Consider the following 23,329-nt stretch of genomic DNA (forward strand, 5'->3'; position numbering starts at 1 on the left):
CCTTCAGGTGATAATTGCCCCATAAAGACAAATGCGTTCCTGAAGCACTAGGGAGAGCAAATTCCCAGAGAAATTCTTTTGAGGCCTGTTCGGTAAGAGCTGAGTGATATGTTTTAATCACATTTTAGTCACGCTGTTCCCGTCATAAAATCTGAAAGGGGAAACTTCTTTGGCAGAAATGGGATAATTAGCGTGATCCAGTCCTGAATGCATGACACAAAGTCGTGCCGTTGTATTGGTTTGTTTTTGTTTCCATGGGGATTTTGGCAGAGACCAAGCTGATACGCTTCATGGCTTTTTAATATTTGGCATTAGCTCGCTCCCTCCACACCTACACAGTTATGTGTGCATGTTTATCCACTAGAAAAATGTCCTGGAAAACTGGGAGCGCTGTTCACAAGTCTTTACTTTGAACATCTGTTCTGTTTGTGTTCCTCTGTTTGGATTTATGAGATTTTTAAATCACATTTAGCATTAATAAAGCAACAAATATGTTTTTTATTTCTAAAGCAGCCACCATAAAGCAATAAATTCTTACGATAAATGAAGGCTTTTTGCTCTCACACATTCGTTTTAGGAAAAAAGCTTTAACACAAAGGTCAGGGATAGCTAATGCTGCTAAAGCTAATATTCTAGTTTATCGCCTGTAAATAATCCCGCTTTTTTCACTTGTGTTGACACAAAGCTTCATCTAGAAGCTGATCCTCCATGGATGAGCGTTAGGCGGAATGCCACACAATATAAAAGTCTTTAGACCGCTCGACTGAAAGTCTAACCATGTTATTGTCAATATCCTGTTTGCTTTTGGCCGTAAGAGGGCCGACGGGCCTCTGACCTATGTACACAAGACTCTAAAATCTATTAGGTGATTCAGCTGGGAGCCAAGGAAAACAGGAATTCATTTAAAGGGGATTGTAATCTCTCCTGTCCTATATCCTCTCACTGCTATACAAGCTGGAGGGGCTGCAGCTTTAATGAAGTTATGCCGTTTTGTTTGTTTCTTATAGAAAAGTTCACCAAATGAAACCAATTTAGAGTTCGATCTGGAGAGGAAGTGTGGATGTAATTTTAACCCAACAGAATGAGCTTGACTGACGGAACCAAATTCTTCTTTTTGTTTCAAACAATTGGGCAATGATCAAACATCCTTAAATTAACATATGTTTGCTATTAATTGTTTTTTGTAAAAAAAACATCCAATTCTTTAATGTTAGTTGAGCAAAACCAAGTTTGTCATTATAAAGTAGTTTCATGAAATCCCTTTGATCCTGGTTGTATGTGACGCCTTTTATGCCTTTCCGATTTTGTAAGCAATAAAAGATTTAAAAAAAAAAATCTTTACATTTAAGCCTAAATGCGAATGATGTATTTTTTTTAAATGAATGCATTTAACTCCTTCAAACTTGCACAAAAGGAAAATAATTTGTTCTAAACATCTAATTTTCCTTTAAAATACCCAAATAAAAATAATTATGTAAAGAAAATATGCTTTAAACATGAAAAAAAACATAACAAAAATAAAAAGTAATAAAAAACTTTACATGTGAGATGATTAAAGCTAAAAATAATCAAATATATTTTTATTTGTATATAGCACAAAACGCATCAAGATTAATCATATTGTAACTAACTTCCTGGTTCATTTTTGGGGGAGTTTTGTGGCCCTTCTGGGTGACTGTAGAGACGGGGAAGGCGTGACAAGTTCAGCTAGAGCCCTTTTGAAAAATGAAATAAATAAAAGAAACTAAAAACACATTGATCGCTCAGTTATACTGGTGGCAGCGGTGGGATGGTTTGCTTATCCGTCATGCCGAAGTACAAAAAAAACGTACAGGACAAGTGGTCTCGCCATTTGGTGGTTCTGCTCCCCGTTCCTTTATTTTTATTTTATTTTATTTTTTTCAATTTTATTTTACCAAAAAGCTTTAGCTGAACTTGCCACTCCTTCGCTGTCTCTTCAATAACCTAGAAGGGCCACACAACTCCCAAAATAAAAGAACCAGGAAGTTACGATTTAAAACAAGCATATTAAGGAAATAATGTAATGAGAGTGACGGTGTTTGTGTAAAATCTCAGCCTACACTGCTAGTTTAAACATGATGTTAAAATTGTGTTTTGCTAATTACAACTGACATGATGCTGCAGAATAATTCATTATTTTTATTTGTTTGCTTTCATTCAAATGATTTTTAGAAGCCATATATATATATATATATATATTGCAGAGGCATCACCAGAGGGCTTACCCCCTTTAAGCTCCTTACTTTACATTAATATTAGTCCTTCAGTTCGGACAGAGCGATTTAGAGATTGTAGGAGAACAGCGTTTTGCGCCACTGGCATTACTCAGAACTCGCTGCAAAGTCATAACGGCTCTTTCTTTAGGAGATGAAAAGGCATTCCTTCTCCTCGCTGTGCCTCTGTAGATTAAAGCGTCCATTAAGCATCCAAACAAAGAGGGTGAAAGTTCGACCATATGTGCTCATGTCTGTGATAAGAGCAGCAGCTGTAGGAAGAAGTGCAGTGAAACTTCCACATCGTATCTTCAATTTATACATCCAAAGCTTTACCAGTCATTTTTAGATTGTAATTTTTATTTGTGTATTGATTTTATCTGTGGAGATGAATTGCTTGCAGCGTTATATAAACATTTGGGTCTGCTTTTAAGATTTCTATGGTTTCCTTAACCTTAACCTCCACAGGAAGTACTGTATGGACCTGATTACAGTATAGAGGAGTCCAGGCTTATGGCAGGAACTTAAAACTGTAATAATAAACACAAACTCGACAAAAGCAAAAGTAAGAAAAGATTTTCAAAAAAGTTTTAATCAGACGACTATTAACTAAATCTTTACAACTCTGAGATTTGTACCTTTTTTTGGGTTATAAGATGCAATAACTTAAACTCTTCAGGAAATTAAAAGCAAGAATCTATTAGTGGCTTTGTTTGAGTAACTCCAGAACAGATTGCAAATGATGTCATATATTTGAATATGGGAGGATCCCACAAAGAAAAAAAAGAAAAGAAATAAAGCTTGGGAGTTGAATCAGTCTTAATGTTCTGCTCTCCTCGCTGCTTTTAACAACTGGTTTGTGGTTCTGCGGTTCTACAGCTGCAAAATTCCTGGTGTATCTGACAGTGAAGCAGATCACTGTTCCATCAGCTGGTATACTTCACTGTACTGTATGTCCTGTCTGAAATTAGTCTTTTTTTTTAAATAAAGAATATCGCCACATCAGTGGATGTTTTATTGCATCCCAAGTTTTTACACAAAAAATCTGGAATCTAAAGTATAACTTTAAGTGAACTCTGGTACAGTTGGATAATTAACTTTTTTTTCTTAAAATAAGATGTTGATGACAGAAACAATAAAATAAAATAAAAAAAAATCCAGGATATATAACAGTAATTATAAAAGTTTTCCAACCATTTTCATTAACCATATGGTTTTCAGAAAAACTGAGAAGGTAAACATTCAACTGGGATTACAAACTTGAAATCCCACTATTTTGATTTATTTTAAAAGCATCCTTAGTGATATTTTAATTATGATTATGTTGTTTTTGCCAAAATAAAAAACCTGTCATTTTTAGGACGATTTCTACAAAGCGGCAGTAGTTTATTAGAAATTCGTCTGAGTTGAGGGCGGGACTGTTGAGGTGAAGTAAGCTTGTTCTCATTTCCCATCATCCCTCTGTTTACACCCTCCCCAACTAGCTTACAGCCTCTCACACCCCAAAGCTACCATAACAGAAATGGCGAGCAATATTGCAGCTGTCCAGACGTTTAGTTTTTGAGCCAGATGCCAGCTCAGATAAAGAAAATGAAGACATGCACAGATCTAGTCGACTACAAGGCGATGTACCCAGAAACTCAGAAATGTAATTTTTGGCTTCAGTTCATGTTAGCTTTTGGTAAGTACCTTTATAAAATAGTTATTTTGACAGAAGGGTTGGTGAGAGTGAGACTATAAAAAGTTATGAGATTGTTTCCAAATATTGTCATGAAACCATCCCGCAGTGTAAAGATGATTTAAAAAAAAAAACGTTTTTTTTTTTCCTCAAATTATTTTATGTTTTGGCTTTAATTCGATGTTGGATATCTCCTGACCACAACTCTCTACATTTACCCCTACATTTGCACTGACATATTGTGTAAAAAAAACCACAAAGGGCCCTCTTTCCCTTAGTGCACGTGCAAAAAAAATTACTTTTTATCAATCAAAAAAGCCCCAAACAACGAGAAGGCATCTATGCCCCTGTCTTTCAAACCTGTTGAATCCCTTTCAAGATTCCTGGAATCACTTTTGCTTGTTCCAGCTACTGTTAGGCGAAGGCGGTATACACCCTGGACAGGTCACCAAACAAACTAATGACATAAATGTTTAAATTTCTCTAAAAATAACAAAAAAGTGTCATATTTGATAAATACTAATAGCTCTATGCCGTTGAGATGAATAAACCATTAGATGTTTGACCTTAGTTTGCATTAAATAAAAAAAAGCACAAAGTATTAGTTATATAAACCTCTTACTGATCACCAAATGCTGGGGTGGTACAATGATGGTCTGGGCTTGTCTGACAACTGGCTGACCCCGGCCCCTTGCAGTCAGTGACTCAAATTTCTTTGCTGTTCTGAAATAAAAGTGAACCCATCAACTGAAAGCCAAAGCTTTGCTGAAATGTAATCATCAAAACAGGTACAGGTTTCCAAGAACCGCAGTTAGTGTTTTGCTGCTCCTGAGCCAAAGTCCAGACCCCAGACGGATTCAACTGCATGGAATAGTGTCTGCAGACCTTAAAAAACTGCACTTTTTGAATTTAGATAAAGTATCTTTTTTGTGTGTTGTTACTGGTGAATTCTAAAGGCTATTGTTCTTAAATGACTGTTTTAGTCTCTTTTGATGGAGGGCCTTTGTTTCTTCACATTGACCTCTGAAACACTCCGAGGTCTTTTGTGTTGTTCCTGTTACCATCAGTGGTTTAAACATTATTGTGCTCTAAAAAACATTTCTGTGGTTGTTGTTGTAGATTGCAGCCGTGATATAAGAAACCTGTATTTTTTTTAGTCATCTTCTTTTCCTTCATTATAGAAATTCAAACTTACATTAAAATCCAAACAAAATATCATTTTTCATAGACTTTATGCCTTCATGCTGCTGCACATCAGAGCCCTGAGGCACTTTAAGCTCTATTTAAGCAGCAGAGCCTTCTCATGAAGCGTTTCTCAATGTTTCTGCTGCCAAAGAATTGACTTGCAGCCAGGAAAATCAGTAACACGCTGCTACTGTAGTCTAGAGTCAAGTGCTGCTTCTGTCAAGACCTGGGATTATAGTGATAAATTGGACACATCAAAACTTTTTTTTTTTTTAACTTCAAAGACTAGTGTGGCACGTCGTATTCCTAATTCTAAAAAAAGACGCCAGTGCGTGGATAGAAAATTGAAACTGACATGAAAAGAAGCATCAGCATTTTTTTATTCATCCCTCTTGTTAAAACAAAAGCTAAACCTGTGAAAGGATAGATGTAAAAATAATGCTTTGGGTGTTGAATACACTTAAAGACTCACTCCAATGAAATTTGTGTTTTTAACATGTTTTTGTGGCTTTTTTCTGATGATGGAGAACATATAAAAAGAAAAATAAGTTTAAAATTGCATTTCTGACCATTTCTTTACTCAAAGGCCAAATTCAAATTCTTTCCTTACCCCTACAGGTTCTCCCTACCCCAACATTTAGCCCTCCAAATGGAGAGTTTAGGAGAAATAGCGGCTATGTCCTAATTCCACCCTAATCTCTAACTATTTAACGGCCCCATGCTCACTACTTTTTTTTTTTTTTCCTAAAAGGCAGACATGATTGACCTATTTCACTTAAAAGTCTAATCAATACACACATTTTATGACATCCATTTATGACTCAACTGTTTGTGATAATGAAAATGTGGATGGCTTATTTAAAAAAGTATATTTAAACACATTTTTTTTCACAAAAAAAATGTTCAAATGCAATTCATTGTGGTCTATATAATCTAATGTAGTGAGCATCAACTGTTTTTTGCAAAGACTCCTGGGAAATTTCTGGGGCACTTGATTTGTAATTGTAGATTGGGCCAGCACTACAAAAATGTCCAACGTACTATTGTATATAGTGCACAATGTTGTAAGTAGTGAAGGAATTTGGACGTTACTTCTTCTTGATGACATCATCAATAGTCGCCAGTCAGCTATGTTAGCTTGGGGCTTCTAGTGTCTGGAAATACATAACAACATTGGTTTTATAACTTTAAGAAGGTCTTGCAAAAACAAGAAGTCATTATTGACATTTAAATGGAAACTTCTGTGCCTCAAAGTTTGTAGTTTAGACGCAGAACCTGCAACAGCATCTCTCTTCTCCGCTGCATCCGCTTGCAGACAAATATATCCATGTACGTCTTTGTTTTCCTCGTCTGAGCATCTGACTCAAATTTGTACGGCTGGATAACTCCAGTAATCGCCATTTTTGTTGCACTGATAATGTTAGGTTTGGGTTGTGAGGGGCTATAAGCTAGCTGGAGAAAGTGTAAACAGACTGATGTCAGGAAGTAGAGGTGGGTTTACTACGCACCAAAGGTCCCGCCCACAATTCAGAGATTGAACTACTGCTGCTCTGAAGAAATTATCTCCTAGAAAAGACACAGGTTTGTTTGATTTTGGCTGTAAACTGCATAATTATAATAAATATATCACTAGGAACACTTACATAATAGACTAAAAGATGACAGGAGTCGGACTTAAAAACTTCTTTAGAAAATTTAAACACCTGAAGTGGATTCTGATTTCTTTTTTAGTTAATTACAGTCAGATCTGGAAGAATTATTTCAAGCAATTCTCATGCTTTCTTGGTCTTATCCTTTCTTTTTTGTATTTTCTGGGATTAGTGGAAACAATTCGGCATTATAGAGACTAATCATGCCTGTTTTCACACCAAAGTGGGGGTAAATTCCCAGGTTATTTAGACTGTGACTCATCCTTTTTTAATTTCAGGTTGCTCTCACCATGCATTAGTCTCAAACCAAGATAACCTGAGAAAGATGCAGTAATGCTCCTATAAAAGTTGCTCAAAGAAAAGAACACGGCTGGGGTCGTTTTGACCCCGTGGTGAAAATCAAGCACCTATCTGATGAATTCAAGATTGCATTGAACTGTCTATCCTCAAACGCCTCAAAGTAATGCAGAAAGACATCGTATTAGTACTCCCAGATGTTCTCTACATCAGCAGTTTGTTAACTCTGTCTCTTATTAAGGGCTTAGCACATTAAGTGATGTAAGTGTTGGCATAACTTGTTTAGTGGAAAGTAACCTCACAGGTGGTGTAACAAGTTTCATTTTTAATCTGCATTTTGGAGCTAATGTGCATTTGCTCCATTAAGTCTGAAAATCACCTAACCACATGTCCTATCAAAGGAGTAAATAGCAGGATTAAGCTTTTGTAAAGCACACTTCTTTACTAATCAATCGCATGGACTCAATTTTGTGTGAGCAAAGTGATTCAGGACTTTCAAAGTGATAAAATATCACTTTTAATTTGCATTTGCACATATTTTTTCAACAAAATGCAAATAAATGATCCCCAAATGTGAAGACACTGTTATATGCTGTTATGCTGCACACCAGCTCCTATAGATTTACTTACAAAAATTCCCAGAACCACTTCTGACTGTCTGAGTGCCCCACATTCATTTAACAGAGTTTACTCCGTGCTGTTTGCTTTCATCTACACTTGCTGTGGTTTCTTGTGTTTTTCTAAAGCTCATAAAATAATAATTGGCTCCTTTTTTTTCTCCTTGCATATACGGCTCAAATATTTCCAGCAATGGCTAAAAATTATATAAAGAGTTAATTGAAGGGTCTTTCTTCTAAAGTGACTGACTGTTTTTTTTTTTTTTTTTTGTTCTCCTCACTAACTAGCGTCAGGCTGTCTGGGAGACGGATCTGAAAGCTGTGCGAAGAGGGAGCTCTGTGGGGCAGACAGACCCACTACTGGGAGACTCCCTCTTCTCCAAAGAGCTGGAGAACATGGGCAAACAGCTCGCTGGTAGGCATTTCTTTGCACGTTCTCGTGTGACAGCCATGTGGTTGTGGTGTGACTTTACGCATACTGTATATATGAGTTAATCTGTCTGTGTGTTTGTGGCTTTAATGATAAATAGCATCGGTAAGACGGTTTAAATACTTGTGTAAATATAAAATTCAGCATGCAGAATACACTCACACTCATGCAAGCAAACTTTGAATTATAACTTATAAAGTAGTTTATATTGCGCCCAGGCGAAGAGTCCAGCCAAAGAATGTGCTGATCTTGGCTACAAAAAAACTGCCTCGCTTAATTAAAAACTAGCCTTCTTGCTCAAATATGTCAAGATGAATTATAAGAACTGTTTCCATATGCTTAAAATTCGTTGAAGCTCCAGTCAACATTTTTTTCGATTCTTTGCTAAATTGATTGAAGCTTCTCTGTGCATTTATGAGACAGTTTGGGAATAACTTTTCATTGTAGCTATTAATGAAAAACGTGTTTGCAGAACTTGTAATTGAAGAGGAGTCGTGCCATATGGTGTCTTTTTGTTTGCAGCATCACAGTGTGACAAAGACTCACACAGCACCTACTAAACTGACTGAGCCAACACTGTTTTGTCAGACAACAAACTATTAAAATAACACAAACCAGAATCTGTTTTTACAGAACTGGAGTCAATAATGTTAAATAGACGGCAGCTTTTGTCTCCCGAGATCTTCGGACGACTTTGATTTCTAAATGCTCTTCAATAAATTAAACAATATTTACACCGAGGGCTCCCACTAGACTGATGTTGAAAATGTTCAGCAAATTTATTTAGCTCCTTTTGGACTCTGGTAGCTGCTGATGAGTTCCATGTTTTTCATTGGCAGTGCAGCTTCTGCTAAGTTACTTAAATGTGTGTCCTGGGACATCTCCCCCTATTATAATGCATATGAATTTCTGTTTTATTAAAAAGTTACAGGATTTATTCATACACTGTACCACTGATTCTTATATTATTTCACTCCTCAGTGGAAACAAGGCTATAAGTAGCATTTTGCTTAGTCTTAGTGCACGGAAACACAGACCGGCAGGGAGCCATTTGTTATTAGATGGGACGAACTTTACGTTTTTCTGCTGTTTTAAGTAATTTTACATACACACTGAGCATGTGAAGAACACGCTGAACACAGGTTCTTGAATACAGCTCCTTGAATATGGTTTTAAGGATGTGGAGTTCACACTGGACTGTCGCTACGTGATACTAGCATATGTTCTTGAAGAGTTGCTTGATCACAGAGGCTTGGTGCCAAATGTCAAAGCGGTGCAAATCTCGCAAGTCTTTCTCCAGGCTTTTTTTTTCACAACTCTATTCCGATGTATGAAAGACACAATTATTAATTGCTCGTTCATGATCATTTTTCAAACAGTTGGCTCCAATTACATATATTATCTTTATGTTATGTGTACCCATTTTTTGATTAAAGTAAGTGTATCAGGGTTTTTATAATACTTATTTGTCCCTTACGCTGTAAGATGTAATGCCCAGTTAAAACACGTTTTGATGTAAGTGGCGCCTCATGTCAAATCCTACTTTAAACAGAGTTTTGTTCACAAAGAAACTATAGTAACTGCGTTTTCTATGGAAAAATAAAGTGCATCCACTGCTGCCTGACAAAAATAGACTTTTGTACCAAGAAACAAGGTCACTGTGTTGCCAAAACACACTTCCTGAGCATCTTAATAAACAAAAATACGAAAAGTTTTAGTTTTATTCCAAAGTTAAATGCTGTATAATATTTTTCCGACATCTAGATTTTAAGTAGTTGAAACTCTTTGTTTTTTGGAGTAAATGCGTCACATGAAAACGAGGTCATTTGTTGAGAGAACAAACTACAAACTTGAGGTTTTAGTCCAATTTTAATGTACATATACTGTATATCATAGTTTAACACAGAATTCATGATTGGTCTTCTACATATAGTTCTCAGAAATTGGAAACACTTTAGATGTTTCTTTCAATCAGACAATAGAAAAGCCTGGTTTTCATTATTTTTGAAGTTTTACATCAAAGTCTGTATTTTCTTTTTTAAATGTAAGCATATAGATTACATTAAAGTGCATAAAGCAGAACACCATATTTTTATTTTCCAGTCATGCAGACTGACTGAGTTGAATCACAAGTTTGCAAGCATTTGAAATGTCATTAGTCCATGTGTTTATTTTCAGAGGAGGGACCCAATAATGATCGCATGAGCTCTGAATGGTTATGTTGCGTGCTGTGGCTGTGCATTCTCTCTCCCACGTGCAACTGCTTCTTGATCAAAGACTTTAATAGCTTCGATCTGTTTCTTCTCGTCTTTTTCTCCTGATTTATTTTCCGTTTTACTCAAATTTTTGGATCAAACTATCATACCGTGTGTGTAATCATCTTGTGACTGTGATTACCGGGAGTTGCCACTTTGCATTAGCTTCTAGGGAGAGTAAAGCGTGTTTGTTTATCACAGTGTGATCGGCTGCATGGGATTTCAGAATGAAACCACATTTGATAAGCTGCTCTTAAAGAAGTGAGGAGAACTGGTTTACAGTGAGGTCATGAGTAGAGCGATCATTTCTGGAGGAAAGGGGAAATTTCCACGGACCCAAACATGTGGTGTTACCATTAGAATGGTAAATATCTCGAGCTGGAAATATCAACTTTACGGGAACAGATTGCTAATGAACGTATCCTGTTTACAGCAGGATGTGATAACACCAGTCATGCTAACCATGGTGTGGGTGGTAAGACTGGGAAATCATCGGTGGGGTTTCATTTTACACCCTGCAACATAACTTTCTCAAACCTTCAGTGAAAAGTGTCAAATCCGAACATCACAAAAGCACTAAACACCCCATTTCCTGCCTTGTAACTAAATCAAAAAATATATTTTTGTATGATCAGATCTCCCAAAGCAGAATGTGTTGTCAAATAAACATTGGAATTTGATTCATCGTATACTTAACAGTCCAGAACAGCTCAGCAAACAAACCTCCAAATGTGAATTTTGGGTATTATTTCAGACATGTTCTGCTTTTCATACAAGCGGCATATTTTGTCATATGTTTCCTGTTATTCCCTGGAAAAATATTGTTTGTTTGGGGGCGACTAACAAGGAAGATTTGTGAAATACTTGTCATGCTTCCTTTTGTCACTCATTTAACGTCAGATGTGTACAATTATCTAAAAATACTCCATCCCGATGAGTCACCCCCTAAAATGATGCTTTTCGGGTGATGACTCCCAGACTTTTTGTGTTTGAATACAGTTTGCCAAAATGTGGAACAAAAGCATAAAACGCTGGGAAAACGACTCCGATGTTGATCTCAGTTGTTGGCAGAACCTCTGCTTTTACAAACAGCCGTGTTGCTGAAACTACCAGAGAAGCAAACAAATGTGTTTATGTCAGGAGCAGAAGGGGGGGGGCATGCTGTGCTTACTGTATATCTGCCTGGGAGTCTGAAAGAGGAAGCTGGATTTAAGAGTTTACAATATTAATAAATATTATTATTTTTACCAAAAGGAAGATTTAAAGCGATCAGTTTGGCTCACTTTGATAGTACTTGGAAATCTTTTATTTTTTGTGAATCATGCCTCTCTATATGCTCTCTAAATAATAATTAAACATAAACCCAATATTATAGTGGAATCTGGGAAATTCTTTCTTAATCTTAATCCAAATATTGTTTTAAAAATGGTTGGATTTGCAGTTTTTTTTTATTTTAACTGGGTTGTCATTCTGCTTTCACCAGAGGTTGAAAAGGATCTGGCCAAGCTGGCAGAAGCTGGGAAGATGACTTCTCGGAGCTCCAACAACCCGCACAGTAGTCTACTGCACACCCCCCTGCACCACAGAACTCTACCTGACACACTTCCCCTCCCCAGCCTCCTCTCCAGGCCCCAGTCTCCCTCGACCAGCTTCTCAGGCAAGCCTTGTGGCATTGGTTTCCCTTTGCTAAACACCAAGCCCACCACCCTGGTCATGGGTCGGACGCAGTCTCCCAGCAACCCTGGGAGCAGGACTCAAACCCCGAGAACACCCAGCAAGCCCCTGACCCCAAATAGCTTTCTGACACGCTCGAGTTTTAACCCTGGAACTCATAAAGAGGTGACGTTCAGGAGGTCGAGGAGCCGCCCTGTGACACCCACATGTCAGCCCACACTCCCCCGTCCGCTGCTCACCCCTCCTGGGCTGAGCACCACCGACAGCCTCGGTGCCAGTCTTCGGGCTTACTTGTCTGAGGTGAGAACCCAAACAAAAAATTTGAAGTTTTTGTTTCATTCATTCAAATTATATTTTGAAGCTTATTTAAAAACTCACTAATGCAAATTGTGTTTTTGGTGTTTTTAACATGTTTTTGCTGCATTTTTTTATGATACAGGACATATTAATCTTAAAATTAGATTTTAGAGTATTTCTTATTTCAAATTGTTGTGAATCAGGAGATTTAAAAAAATTCCTCATCCAAGCAGGGGCGTATTTTCCATTAGGCCAGGGCAGGGGACTGCCTTGGGCCCTCAACACTTCTGGGGCCCTGAGCATAAAACAAAATCTAAATATTTTAGACGGATGGATGGATATCATAGTAAAAATAAGTAAAATAATAATCATTTAAAAAAAAGAAAATCATTGAGCAGGCATGAGACTGCTCCTGTGATAGTGTGTCATCACCCCCTGTAAATCTGCAACAATGGAATATTCCATCAACAGCAGGTTAGCTGGCAGAGAAAGACTCTTCCCAGAATAAAAAAAAAAAAGAATAAAGAAAAGGAAATGCTACACTTCTAAAAGGGCAGGAAGAAAGACAAAACAAGAAAAGAACTGAAAGAACTCAAAAAGAAAATAAGGAAAGTCAAAAATGAAAAGAGGAAATGCAAAAGAAGAGATATAAAATTGTCATATTGAGAATTCCTTCACATTTTGTAGTGCTGTCTGAATCTACAAAATCAAGTAAACTAAAAATTTCCTAGAAATCTTTGCAGAAAAACCACTATGCATCGATGCTCGCTACATCAGCAAATATAGACCACAATGAATTGCGTTGGAACATTTTTTTGGGAAAAAAAAAAGAGTACACATGTAATTTTTTAATAAACCATTTACATTTTCATCATCCGAACATATTCAGATTAGGGAGGGAATTCTGAGAAAGCCAATATCTTTTTAATTTATTTATCTTTTGATGCCACTCTATCCTAAAGTATTTTTGTGTTTTTTTTTGGCTTCTTCAGTAAAACCTGACAAATAAAATAAATGCATATGTTACAGACATTTTACCCTGGGTAAGAATAAGAAAATAAATAAACAATTAATACAACCGATGCAGAGGGCCTCATCTTATATTTTTGATTTCACAATTAATAGACCACTGGGAAAGCTTTTAAAATAGTTTTAAAAAATGACCTTAGAGAGACTTTAAATGTTTAATATCAATATTAACACACTACAAGATGACGAAAAACCTTAATTGTGTAACAGAATATAATCTGTTCTCTCCTTTTTTTAATTCAAGGGGATCAAAAAATTGTAAAAACAAAATCACTCGATTCATGCGTATTATCATATTGTCTATTATTGACTGAGAGTAAAGCTGTATATAGAATCCTTATAGGCAGACTGAATTACAGCACACATATGCACGCACATCGTGTGGGGTTTCATTTGGAGTCATGGAGGTCCGTACAGTAGGATGTCATTTCACTGTGAAAATATGAGCTTGGCATTAAAGGGGTACTTTCAGTGGGATTTCTTATATTCCTTTCATGATCTACTTAACAGCGGTGCTATTAAATATGAGCCCTTTTGAAGGCTTTCTTAATGGCGAGCAAGGGGTTTTACAGTCTCTTTGTATTTTTCTTGACAGCTACGCCAGCTGACACTTTGTGACATTATCCAAAACACTGCTCTACCGCACCAGGTCCACTTTTATTGAGGCCACCTGGTCTCATATAGAAGAACTAAAACCTCAAAGTGAGGCCTGGTTAGAATAAGAGGCAAATCTAAAAAAATCTTGCTGATCGGGAAGAATAGGGGGAAAAAAAGGACTAAATCTGTTTATCATGTTTTATCTCTAAGACTGGTTGAGCCAGTTTTGCTGTCAACAAATTATGGTAGAATTTTCTTTTATAAATATTATTTCCAGAAAGGATTCTGCATACAAAGCAATCGGTCAGTTCTCAGAAGAATCTCAAATAGACTCAAAAACTTTATTAGAAAATGGCTACAGTCTGCTTTAGAGACAAGCATTTCTTCACTTGTGACCCTGTGATTTTTCAGGGTAAAAGTTTGATCATTTGTACCTTTTTAGCCATTATCATGAATATTTACATTTTTTAATTTATTTTATCTGATTTTAATTTGTGTAGTTTATAATTACAAAATTAAAAACAACATCCCAAAACTTTTTTTTTTTCTTTATTTAATGTTTATTTAACCAATTCTAAGTTTGTTTTGTTACTTTCATAAAAAAATGGGGATATAATAATGAATTGATTTATAACATAAAGATATTTTTTAATCTTAATTCAATTTATTGAATTTTTTGTTGCTGTTTTTTTCATCAGATTTAATTTTTTTCATAAACCATAAGGATTTGTAGGTTTGATCTTCAGCCATTTTAGATATGAGGTTTAATATTTATTGTTTGGCATCCTCCAATTCTTTTTATTATCTCTTTTTCTCTCTCAGGATGAGTTTTACCAGCAGTTGCAGGCCATCAGGCAGCCTTGGCACGTTCCCAGTGACACAGACAGTGACATCCTGGAGCCTCCAGAACAGGATACGAGTGGGTCTTTGCACTTGCTTCCTTCATCTTTTTTTTTTCTAAATTATTTTTCCAAACCTACATTTGCATGTTTTATGATTTCTCTGCTCATCCAGGCTCCCATTAAAGCAGAAAGCAATTCTTCACAGTTTAGTTCAGTTTTCTGGTATGTGGTCAAAGCCTCTCTGGCGAATCCACAGCTCACAAATCATTCGCTTTAATGATTTTACCTTCCCGCTTTTTTTTCTCGATGTCATTCTAGCACAATGAATTACAACAGTATTAAAGCAGCAAAGGAAAAGTACTCATTGTAAACTTTTAAGATGGAACACAAGGGATGAAGGAATAACATATTTCACTGTTGGATGAAACGCTTCAGGGTTTCTAAAGGGGGAAGGTTGTTCTATAAAATCTCCTTTCCTGGCATCATGTATCTTAATCGAGCTTTAGATGATAGACACGGATGGCTCTTGCCGAACGCCGTAAACCCTGTTGAAGTAATGATCTGGCAGTGATACAGCCAAGTGGATTCCACTTGCCTCCAACTTGACAGAATTAGATCAGACCTCCTTGAACGTTGTGGGCTGTAAATCAAATGAATTCATGAGGCGGTATGCCCCGACGCTCAGAAACTCACCAAAGTAAAACTAAGTAGTTTTCAATTCATGGACGCCCCACTGAGGATGCCAGATTTATGCTGTTCTATGGCTGCTCAACGTATAGCTAAGAAACTTTAAAATGTTTTTTTATAAAATTTACGTCTGTTCCTGCTTTAAATGAAAAACGACTTGTATAAACATGGAGTCTTTCAGAAAGCCTGCTGTGTGGAAAGTAGAAATATGTAAGAAGACATGAGAAACTGCAGAGAAGTCAATTTTACTGTCTAAATGTCAAGTGGAGCACCTGTCTTGACAAAAGCCAGGAACAAAAGGAGCAGAGACTAAAAATAAATAAAAATGCTGCAGATTTTTGTTTTTGCAAGCAGGAAATTGCATAAAAAACTAAATAAATTACAGCTTTTCTTATGCTACGGTCACAAATGGAATCAGGAGAATCTTCAAGATTTCAAGCTCAATTTTTTTGAAAACTGTTGGCTTGGCCTTGTAGATTTTGAGCACACATTATAATCTTGTCAATTTAAAATTTTTTAGACAACATGTCCCCAAAGAAAGTACAATGTTCTGTCTTTTTCATATTCTTCTCAGCCTCAATACACAGGTCTCTGAGTCGCTGTGGTGCAAAAAAAAAATGTCTGATCGCCGTAAAATGTCAACTTTTTCTCAAAACGAGTAAAAATGCAGCTTTTACCTCCTGATTACAAATCGCTGTGCAGCCAACCACTGAATTTTTTGAAAAACTTGCATTTAGGTCACTGTGCAGTGTGCTTTTGGGATATGTGACTGTAGTCTTAACAAATTCAAATTTCAATATTTTGCCACAACAACATTCATGTCTTAGGAAGGCTCAACCTTTTTAGGAAACATGGCTATTACAGGTGTTTGCACAGCTTGAAACAGAACCTTTTTTGATTTTAAGCCATGTGTTATGATGCAGGCATTATTTTTCATTTAGACATTGAATGAGTTTTGAATGATTTACACCCTTAAAGACTGATATGAACCCAAAAAACACTTTAGAAGATTAGCAAAACTTTATTCAAAGTAAATTTTGCATTACAAACGCCCCTCAAAAATTGAAGTAAATCTTTTATGGAGCTGGAAAAAAATGGTCCAGCCCTCTTAGTGCCCAAAAGGGCTTTGGAATGAAACAGTTGTCGACTGAAAAACTAGGAAACAATCAAACAACCTTATCAAAACTCAAAACAGAATAGATAAAGCAATTCTAAATTCTAACATGAGTACCTTGTTTACCTGATGTTTTCAGATAGAACCAGGACTAAAGTCCGTTTGCTGCACTAACATGTAAAATAGAAACCTTTTTTGGAATTACTGTAAAAGTAGTGTATAAAAAAGGCTGGTTTAAATCACTCCACATGGCATTTACACACGTGACATGCGTAAATGCACATTTAGCAAATGGTAGTTCACACTGGACAAACAGGGATGGGCTTCTGCTTTTTTCTCTGCTATTTACTAGCACATGTCCGTCACCTACACTTGGAAAGAGGTTTGGTACAAAATTTCAAAGTGGTGCAAATCTCATGAATCTTGCTTCAGGCTTTTTCTTTCACATCTCTTTTCTGAAAAATGACTTGGTGTCATATTATTCCAGTCGGGCACAATTTCAAACACTTGGCACTTCCGTGAACTAAAAGGGACGCCATCCATACGTCAGTACCAAATCCGAGTCCCTAGTGGTCAAAGTTTGACCTGGGTTATATGTAGAAAACGGTTGTAGAAACTTGCAGAACTACACGTGAACATGAACGTTTTTAACCCAAATCCCCATTAGCGCATATATGCACGTTTTCATTGACTTTTTACTGAAAGTGGTTGCTTGAATACACATTGCACAACTCGCTCATGGTACCCCAAAGTGCCACTTTTCTTTTTGCTCTTCAGCTCTAACATAAAGCGCATTAAATAAATGGTAAGCATAAAAAATGTGTGATGAATATTCTATAAAAGTGAAACAACTGAACAACCCCGACAATATTATCTTTTATACCTGCTAAAGTGAATTTAAACAGCATAATTAAAAAGGAGGCGACTTTTTAAAGGATGTTACAAAACAAGAATTCCAGTCAAAGGGAAGATTAGACCGACATTTGGAGGGTCGTAGTTTGGTCAAATGTGTATCTTACACAATGAAGGGATACGTTTCCTAGTAGACCCTGGGGGGGCCTATTCTAATCCCTGGCAATGGTAATGGTGTGTTATGAAAGGGTATGAGGCACATATTGAACTAGACGTGGCCTGAAGAGTGAAGAGAGACGCTGACAGAAGAAAAGAGAGCCGGCAGCCACAAGACGTGACAAAGCATCTCCTGGCGTGAGAGGAGGCCTGTAGGACTGCTCAGTGAAATCTGGTCTGGATGTCTCCGTGTGAGTGCATTACAATGAGTCAGCGCGAGACAGCAACGTTTTTCAGAGAAAACGGGTCCCTTTCTTTAAAATCGTCAGCGTATGCCGAAAAATATTGTACTTTTTCATGGAGAAAGTTGGCACTCCAAAAGTAGAAAAACTGTCATTTTTAAGGCAACTTTTCAAATAAAACTTTTATTTGAGAATGTTTAAATGAGTCGTTCCAATAACTCATCAAATCAAAACAAATTGGCTTTTAAGAAGTCTGATTAATGTCTTCTGGGCAGGATGTGAAAAATGAAAGAGTCCTAAAACACGGGGTCCACATCATTAGTACAAAGGAGAGCATCAGCAGATGTGCCTGAGCTGAGAGCTAAATAATAGGGGAAAATCCATAACTATTTCCTGTTATTCTATAAATCCTCCTCGATCCGTCAGCCACACATTCCACAATGGAGATGAAGGTTTTTCTCACTTGCTGTGTCTAAATCTAAACAAGACATTCCTAAATGCTACATGGTTGATGCTTAAATTGGAAGTTAATGTCTCTTTTTTATTGTAGGCAGACTTGTAAAGCTTTTTTTAATGTCCATAAGTGCTTTGTTTTGTTTATATGGCTGTAATCAGTAAAATATGTGACTTATACTGTATGTGAATGTATTTTTTTTTTAAGAAATTAAAATGTGGTGTCTATCCCCACAAAACACTGCCTTAGCGATAATTCCCCTTAATGTTGTGGTTGTTGCGTTCTTGAAAGTTACAAGAAAAAATTGCTGCTACCTTTAAGCTCCTTTATGTTGACTAATCATGGCAGTTTTTCATATTTAATGTTGAGATGCATTGTGGGAACACGTTTCTTCTCATATAAATCCCAGAAAGAATTATCCAGTGTTCATTAAGAGCCATCATTCTGTCTTGTGTGACAGACTTTCTAAACTTTTTTTCTTTTCTCTATGCAGGTGATTCAAGAAAAGTCAGCAAAAGATCTTTGTTTTCAGGTGAGATCATTTTTTTAGCTTAAATCCCAACAAAACCAAACCTCCTGCCTGGAATCAACAGCAAGTATTCTGCAATAATAACCGTCTCAAACGGAGAGAAGCTCAGTGACCTCATTCGTAGAAAGACACCATCAAGTAACCACCAACGGATTACTCCTCACAGAGGTCTCCACCTTTATTTATGGTCCGTTTAATCACCGTCACAGGCTAAATAAAGGGCACAGCGGTTCTAAAGTGTGATTGGCCAGTGCTGCCATGTGTGTGGAGACAGGAGACTCTTGCCCAGTTCCATTAAGTCACTTGGGTTCAGAGTTTACACACAGCAGACAGCGTCAACATTTAGGAGAAAGTCTGTTTGGTTTGAGGTTGTCTGTAGTTCTCCTTGTGGCTCCAGAGGTGCCCACAGCTCCCAGTATCAGCGTGCCAGTCTGGAGGGAGATCTGAGAGCAGACTGCTGCTGATGTTTGGCTATCAGTGAGGCAAGAGCATTGCCACGGTAACCAAACGGAGACCTCAGTGCCGTCCCAGAAGTCTCCCGTGTTGTGAAATATGGGGATTGGAACCTCCACTGGGCAGAATTAAGCCTCATTTTCCACCTCATGTTTGTCTGTGACATGTTCAGATATTAAATGACTGTTTCATAGTAATTGCCACAGCTTTTATTTCTATTTGTGGTTAAATGAGTCTGATTTTGGTTCCTAGGAGACTGATGTTTTTGTCTTTTTTTTTCTTACAGGCCTTTAGTGATGAGGAGCAGAGATCCAACCAAACTATTATGCAAACCACTGGACATTTTGAATATGTGTACGGAGATAAATATTTTTATAATTCATGAATGAAAAGAAAAAAACAAAACAAGATTGTATACTTTTTTACAGATATTTCTTAGGCATTGTTCTGCAACTATATGATGAAATTGTATAAAATTAATTGAGAATGTGGAATATACAGTTTATTTATTTTTTTCCTCACGGCATGCTGTTGAATTTATTCATGGAGTTGAGAAAAACATGCATTTTGACCCTCTTTTCTAGCCCAAGTGCATATTTAGACCGACAGAGCAGCACACCAATATTGAAAAACTCCTATTGGCACACACTGTTAAAATAAACTGTTTTCAGATAGATGCAAAGTAAAGTTGTTAGGAGAATTCATGGAATGCTGTTTTGTTTATTAAACTCATTGGATAAAAACAGATTCTTTTTGTTTTTTTTTACTTTAATGTCACTAAACTAATGTCCTTCTTTTAATCCCTTAATTGTTTGAACATAAAAACACAGAGGAGTAGAGTGCAACCACTTTTACAGCTCTAATTCATAAAAAAAATGGAAAATATTCCACATTTCTGCTTTTGGCAGACAAAAAATAGAAAAAAATGACAAATTAATAAGATGAAAGTAGTAAATTTTATTGTGCGCCGAAAATGTTATCCTTGTCTTAATCTGTTTTCCACCAAAAATTTTCCTAATCCCATATAAGTTTTAGTGCCCAGACCAAAATAGGTAGCTTTGGTGGTCCGTTTAAAAAGTAATCTACGTTAAAATGAAGAATTCTATCCACTCTGGTAGCTGAGTGTGTTTGTGTTTCTTCCTGAAGCAGAAGAGTTCCATGTGCTTTAGCTGAACACAGACCTATACTTTTACTATTAAAAACACAAATGGGGGCACATGCAGACTCATCTGGTAAAACACTCCCTGATTCTAGACGTATCTTTGCACAAATTCAACTTAATTTTAGTTTTTGTTTAAGGAGGAATAAAAAAATCTTTTCAACATCTTTTTTGTCAGAAAAGAAGAAAAAAAAAATTACATTCATTGCAACCTGGCAAATCAGCAACCAAAAACACACAGTTTGAAGATCTTGAAGTCTCTTTCAGAGCGGCACAGTAGAGAATCCTGCAGCGCACTGATGTACCTTCTTTTTGTGTTAAAGGTTCAAGGTGTATTTCTGGAATAAATTTGCCAGTAACTAGTAGTTAGCTTTCTGTGTGGAGATGGCATGTTCTCCTCATGCATGGATAGGTTTTCTAGGCAGTGGCTGGGAGAGACTCCAGGGCACCATGACCCCAATGGGACTGAGGGAGTTTAGAAGATGGATGGATTAAACTTAGCAAATCGAACTAAGGTGATGTAGAGAAACTGTCTTGTACAGAAGCATTCTAGAAATGCCAATTCTGAGAGTTATATAGAGCTGGATCTAAAAAAAATACAAGAACCCCAATAGGTCTCATTTTACTTTTGAGGCAACTCTGACTCACACTCAATGGATTTCTAGTCCGTTTTTTACGATCTTTTCTGACAGATTTTAAATGTTTCTTTTTTCTATTGTGTTTTTCCCGACCTTTTCCCCGCTCACACTCCCTTCATTTTTGCTTTCTACTCACACAGAGGTGTTGACAGAGGCACAGAAATCTGTTCTGAGCACGACTCCTGTCTTTTCCCGGGCACGTGTCTGTTAAATTGTGGTCGTCTCTAGGTTACAAAGGCAACATCGGCTCTGGAGACCCACAAAACTTTGTTGGATACAGTTGAATCCCCACATTCAGAGCGTACTGAGTTTTGTGGTGAGGCACACCAAAGCCATGCCTTTATGAAGCAGTCCCTCTGGATGTGGTCAGCGATCCACTCACATATCCAATGTCCTTTCTCTCACAAACAAATGTGTGACAAGACTCATCACCAAAGACTCTATCGTGTCATGTTGCACACATTATGTTCTCAGAAGAAAGGGATGTGGTTAGACAAATTTTAACAGATGACTAACCGTGATGCTATGATATTGTTTCTACAACACTATGAACAATATTTACTGTAAAAAGAAGGGAATTTTACTCTTTGTAGTGCTGGAACGCATTGGAGAATGTGATGACTCTCTGTTCTTGCCACAAAGATTATCAGGATGTCAGCTCTGTTTTGCAGTCAACATATGTGAGTTCATGTTTTTATTTGTTATGTCAGCTCTCAGAGCTCTGGATTATTGCAAGACAGATGGGGAGATGAAGACCTTGATTACCTCCAAAGTTGCACACAAAAGCAATAAATGGATGCCTTTTCTTTTGTTGTTTGTGTAAATGTCCCCACATGTTATTTTGAGGTAGTTGAGACACATCATTTTCTGAACAGTATTCTATTTCAGGTTGAAGTTATAAAACGTTACTATTATGACATTTTAGAGAAATGATCGCGTGTGTAATCGTTTGAGTGCTGCTGGTATCTTTATGGCCCCGATTTGGCTCCATGCATTAGTAACATATGCCGTTTTTGAGAGGCAAAAAAAAGAGATCAAGTTGCAATTTATTAATTCCAAATCTCTTGGGAATAGGCCTCAGCATCTTTTTAAGGTTCATGCACTGCACCAAGCACTTTCAAACCAACTATCAGGGCCACCCATGAAGGAAGGCAGACATCACTCCACTTACAGGGAGAGCTGGACCACCATCAATGGTCAGCAGAATGACCCCCGTCTTGATTTACAATTGAGCCGGCCGGGATTTACCCTGACGTACAGCACAAATAAATCTATGTGAATGGGTGGTATGCTTTGAGTGAATGTAGATTTCAGTGCGTTCCAATATGGTGAGAATGGTCTATATGTGGAAAAATAGTGGTGGGGGCGGGGGTGACAGAAATACACCGCAGACAACGTGTAGGTTTGTGGAACTGCTACTTAGTAGAAAAATGATCCTAGTGGTTTAAATGGTGCTATATATGAAAGACTCGTCATATAATTCCGGCCGGGCACAAACTGCAATTATTTGTTTCTCAGGCAATTTAATTTTGTGAAGGAAAGAGAATGCCATCCACGAGTCACAATCAAATCCGCATTTGAAAGCAGAAGTGACAAACATCCGGCCCGCGGGCCAGATCTGGCCCACCAGATGGTTTATTCTGGCCCAGTCATGAAGAGAAAAAAATATAAGGATGTTGAAAAAAAAAAGCAAGTTTCTAACCCATTCCTGTAGTGAATTATGGTTATTTAAAGAAATGGCCGCAATGTCCAATTTTGCCACTAGGGGAAGCAAAGGAAAAGAAATACCGATGTAACAAGAGATCAAGAAATAAACAGCCCTTCTTTGCAACCGCGTTTCATGTCTGGGTAAGATGCAGTTATGTTCCCCGCCAGCCTCACCGCCGTTAAGTTGGTATAAAAATGATCAGGTTTGAAACCACAATTACTAAAAATGTCATCAAAATCAGTCAATTTTATTGCGTCAATACATTTTATTTGTCACATACCTGAATTGCATTGCAATGCAGCAATGAAAAGATAAAAATAATAATAGCTCTAACAGCAATAGGTGGGTACTAGATTGTTTGAGGCATCTTTTCCAACTGAGAAAAAAACAAAACTACTGTACAGAACAAGTTGACCATCGGTTATTTTGCTTTTATGTTACTGGTCTGGCCCACTTGAAATCAGACAGGTTGAAAGAGGCCCAAGAACCAAAATGAATTTGACTCCCCCGGTTTAAAGGCTCCACATTTTGTACGTAGAGCATAAACAGTTGT

The 23,329-nt window shown here is 37.1% G+C and overlaps 1 protein-coding gene across 3 annotated transcripts in view; it reads left to right on the forward strand.

Moving 5' to 3' along the window:
• The window catches only part of lg20h8orf34 (linkage group 20 C8orf34 homolog), a 60,815-nt gene extending 40,797 nt beyond the window's left edge, over positions 1 to 20,018 (forward strand). For all 3 annotated transcript variants that reach the window (XM_024280685.2, XM_036217404.1, XM_036217405.1), the window contains exons 11-15: positions 7,949 to 8,075; positions 11,829 to 12,319; positions 14,765 to 14,861; positions 18,783 to 18,821; positions 19,558 to 20,018. In XM_024280685.2, the coding sequence (XP_024136453.1) occupies positions 7,949 to 8,075; positions 11,829 to 12,319; positions 14,765 to 14,861; positions 18,783 to 18,821; positions 19,558 to 19,565 (762 nt within the window). In that variant the 3' untranslated portion in view covers positions 19,566 to 20,018. The remainder of the gene's footprint in view (positions 1 to 7,948; positions 8,076 to 11,828; positions 12,320 to 14,764; positions 14,862 to 18,782; positions 18,822 to 19,557) is intronic.
• Positions 20,019 to 23,329: the final 3,311 nt, after the last annotated feature.

This window comes from Oryzias melastigma, linkage group LG20 (genome assembly GCF_002922805.2).
Source record: "Oryzias melastigma strain HK-1 linkage group LG20, ASM292280v2, whole genome shotgun sequence".
NCBI lineage: Eukaryota > Metazoa > Chordata > Actinopteri > Beloniformes > Adrianichthyidae > Oryzias > Oryzias melastigma.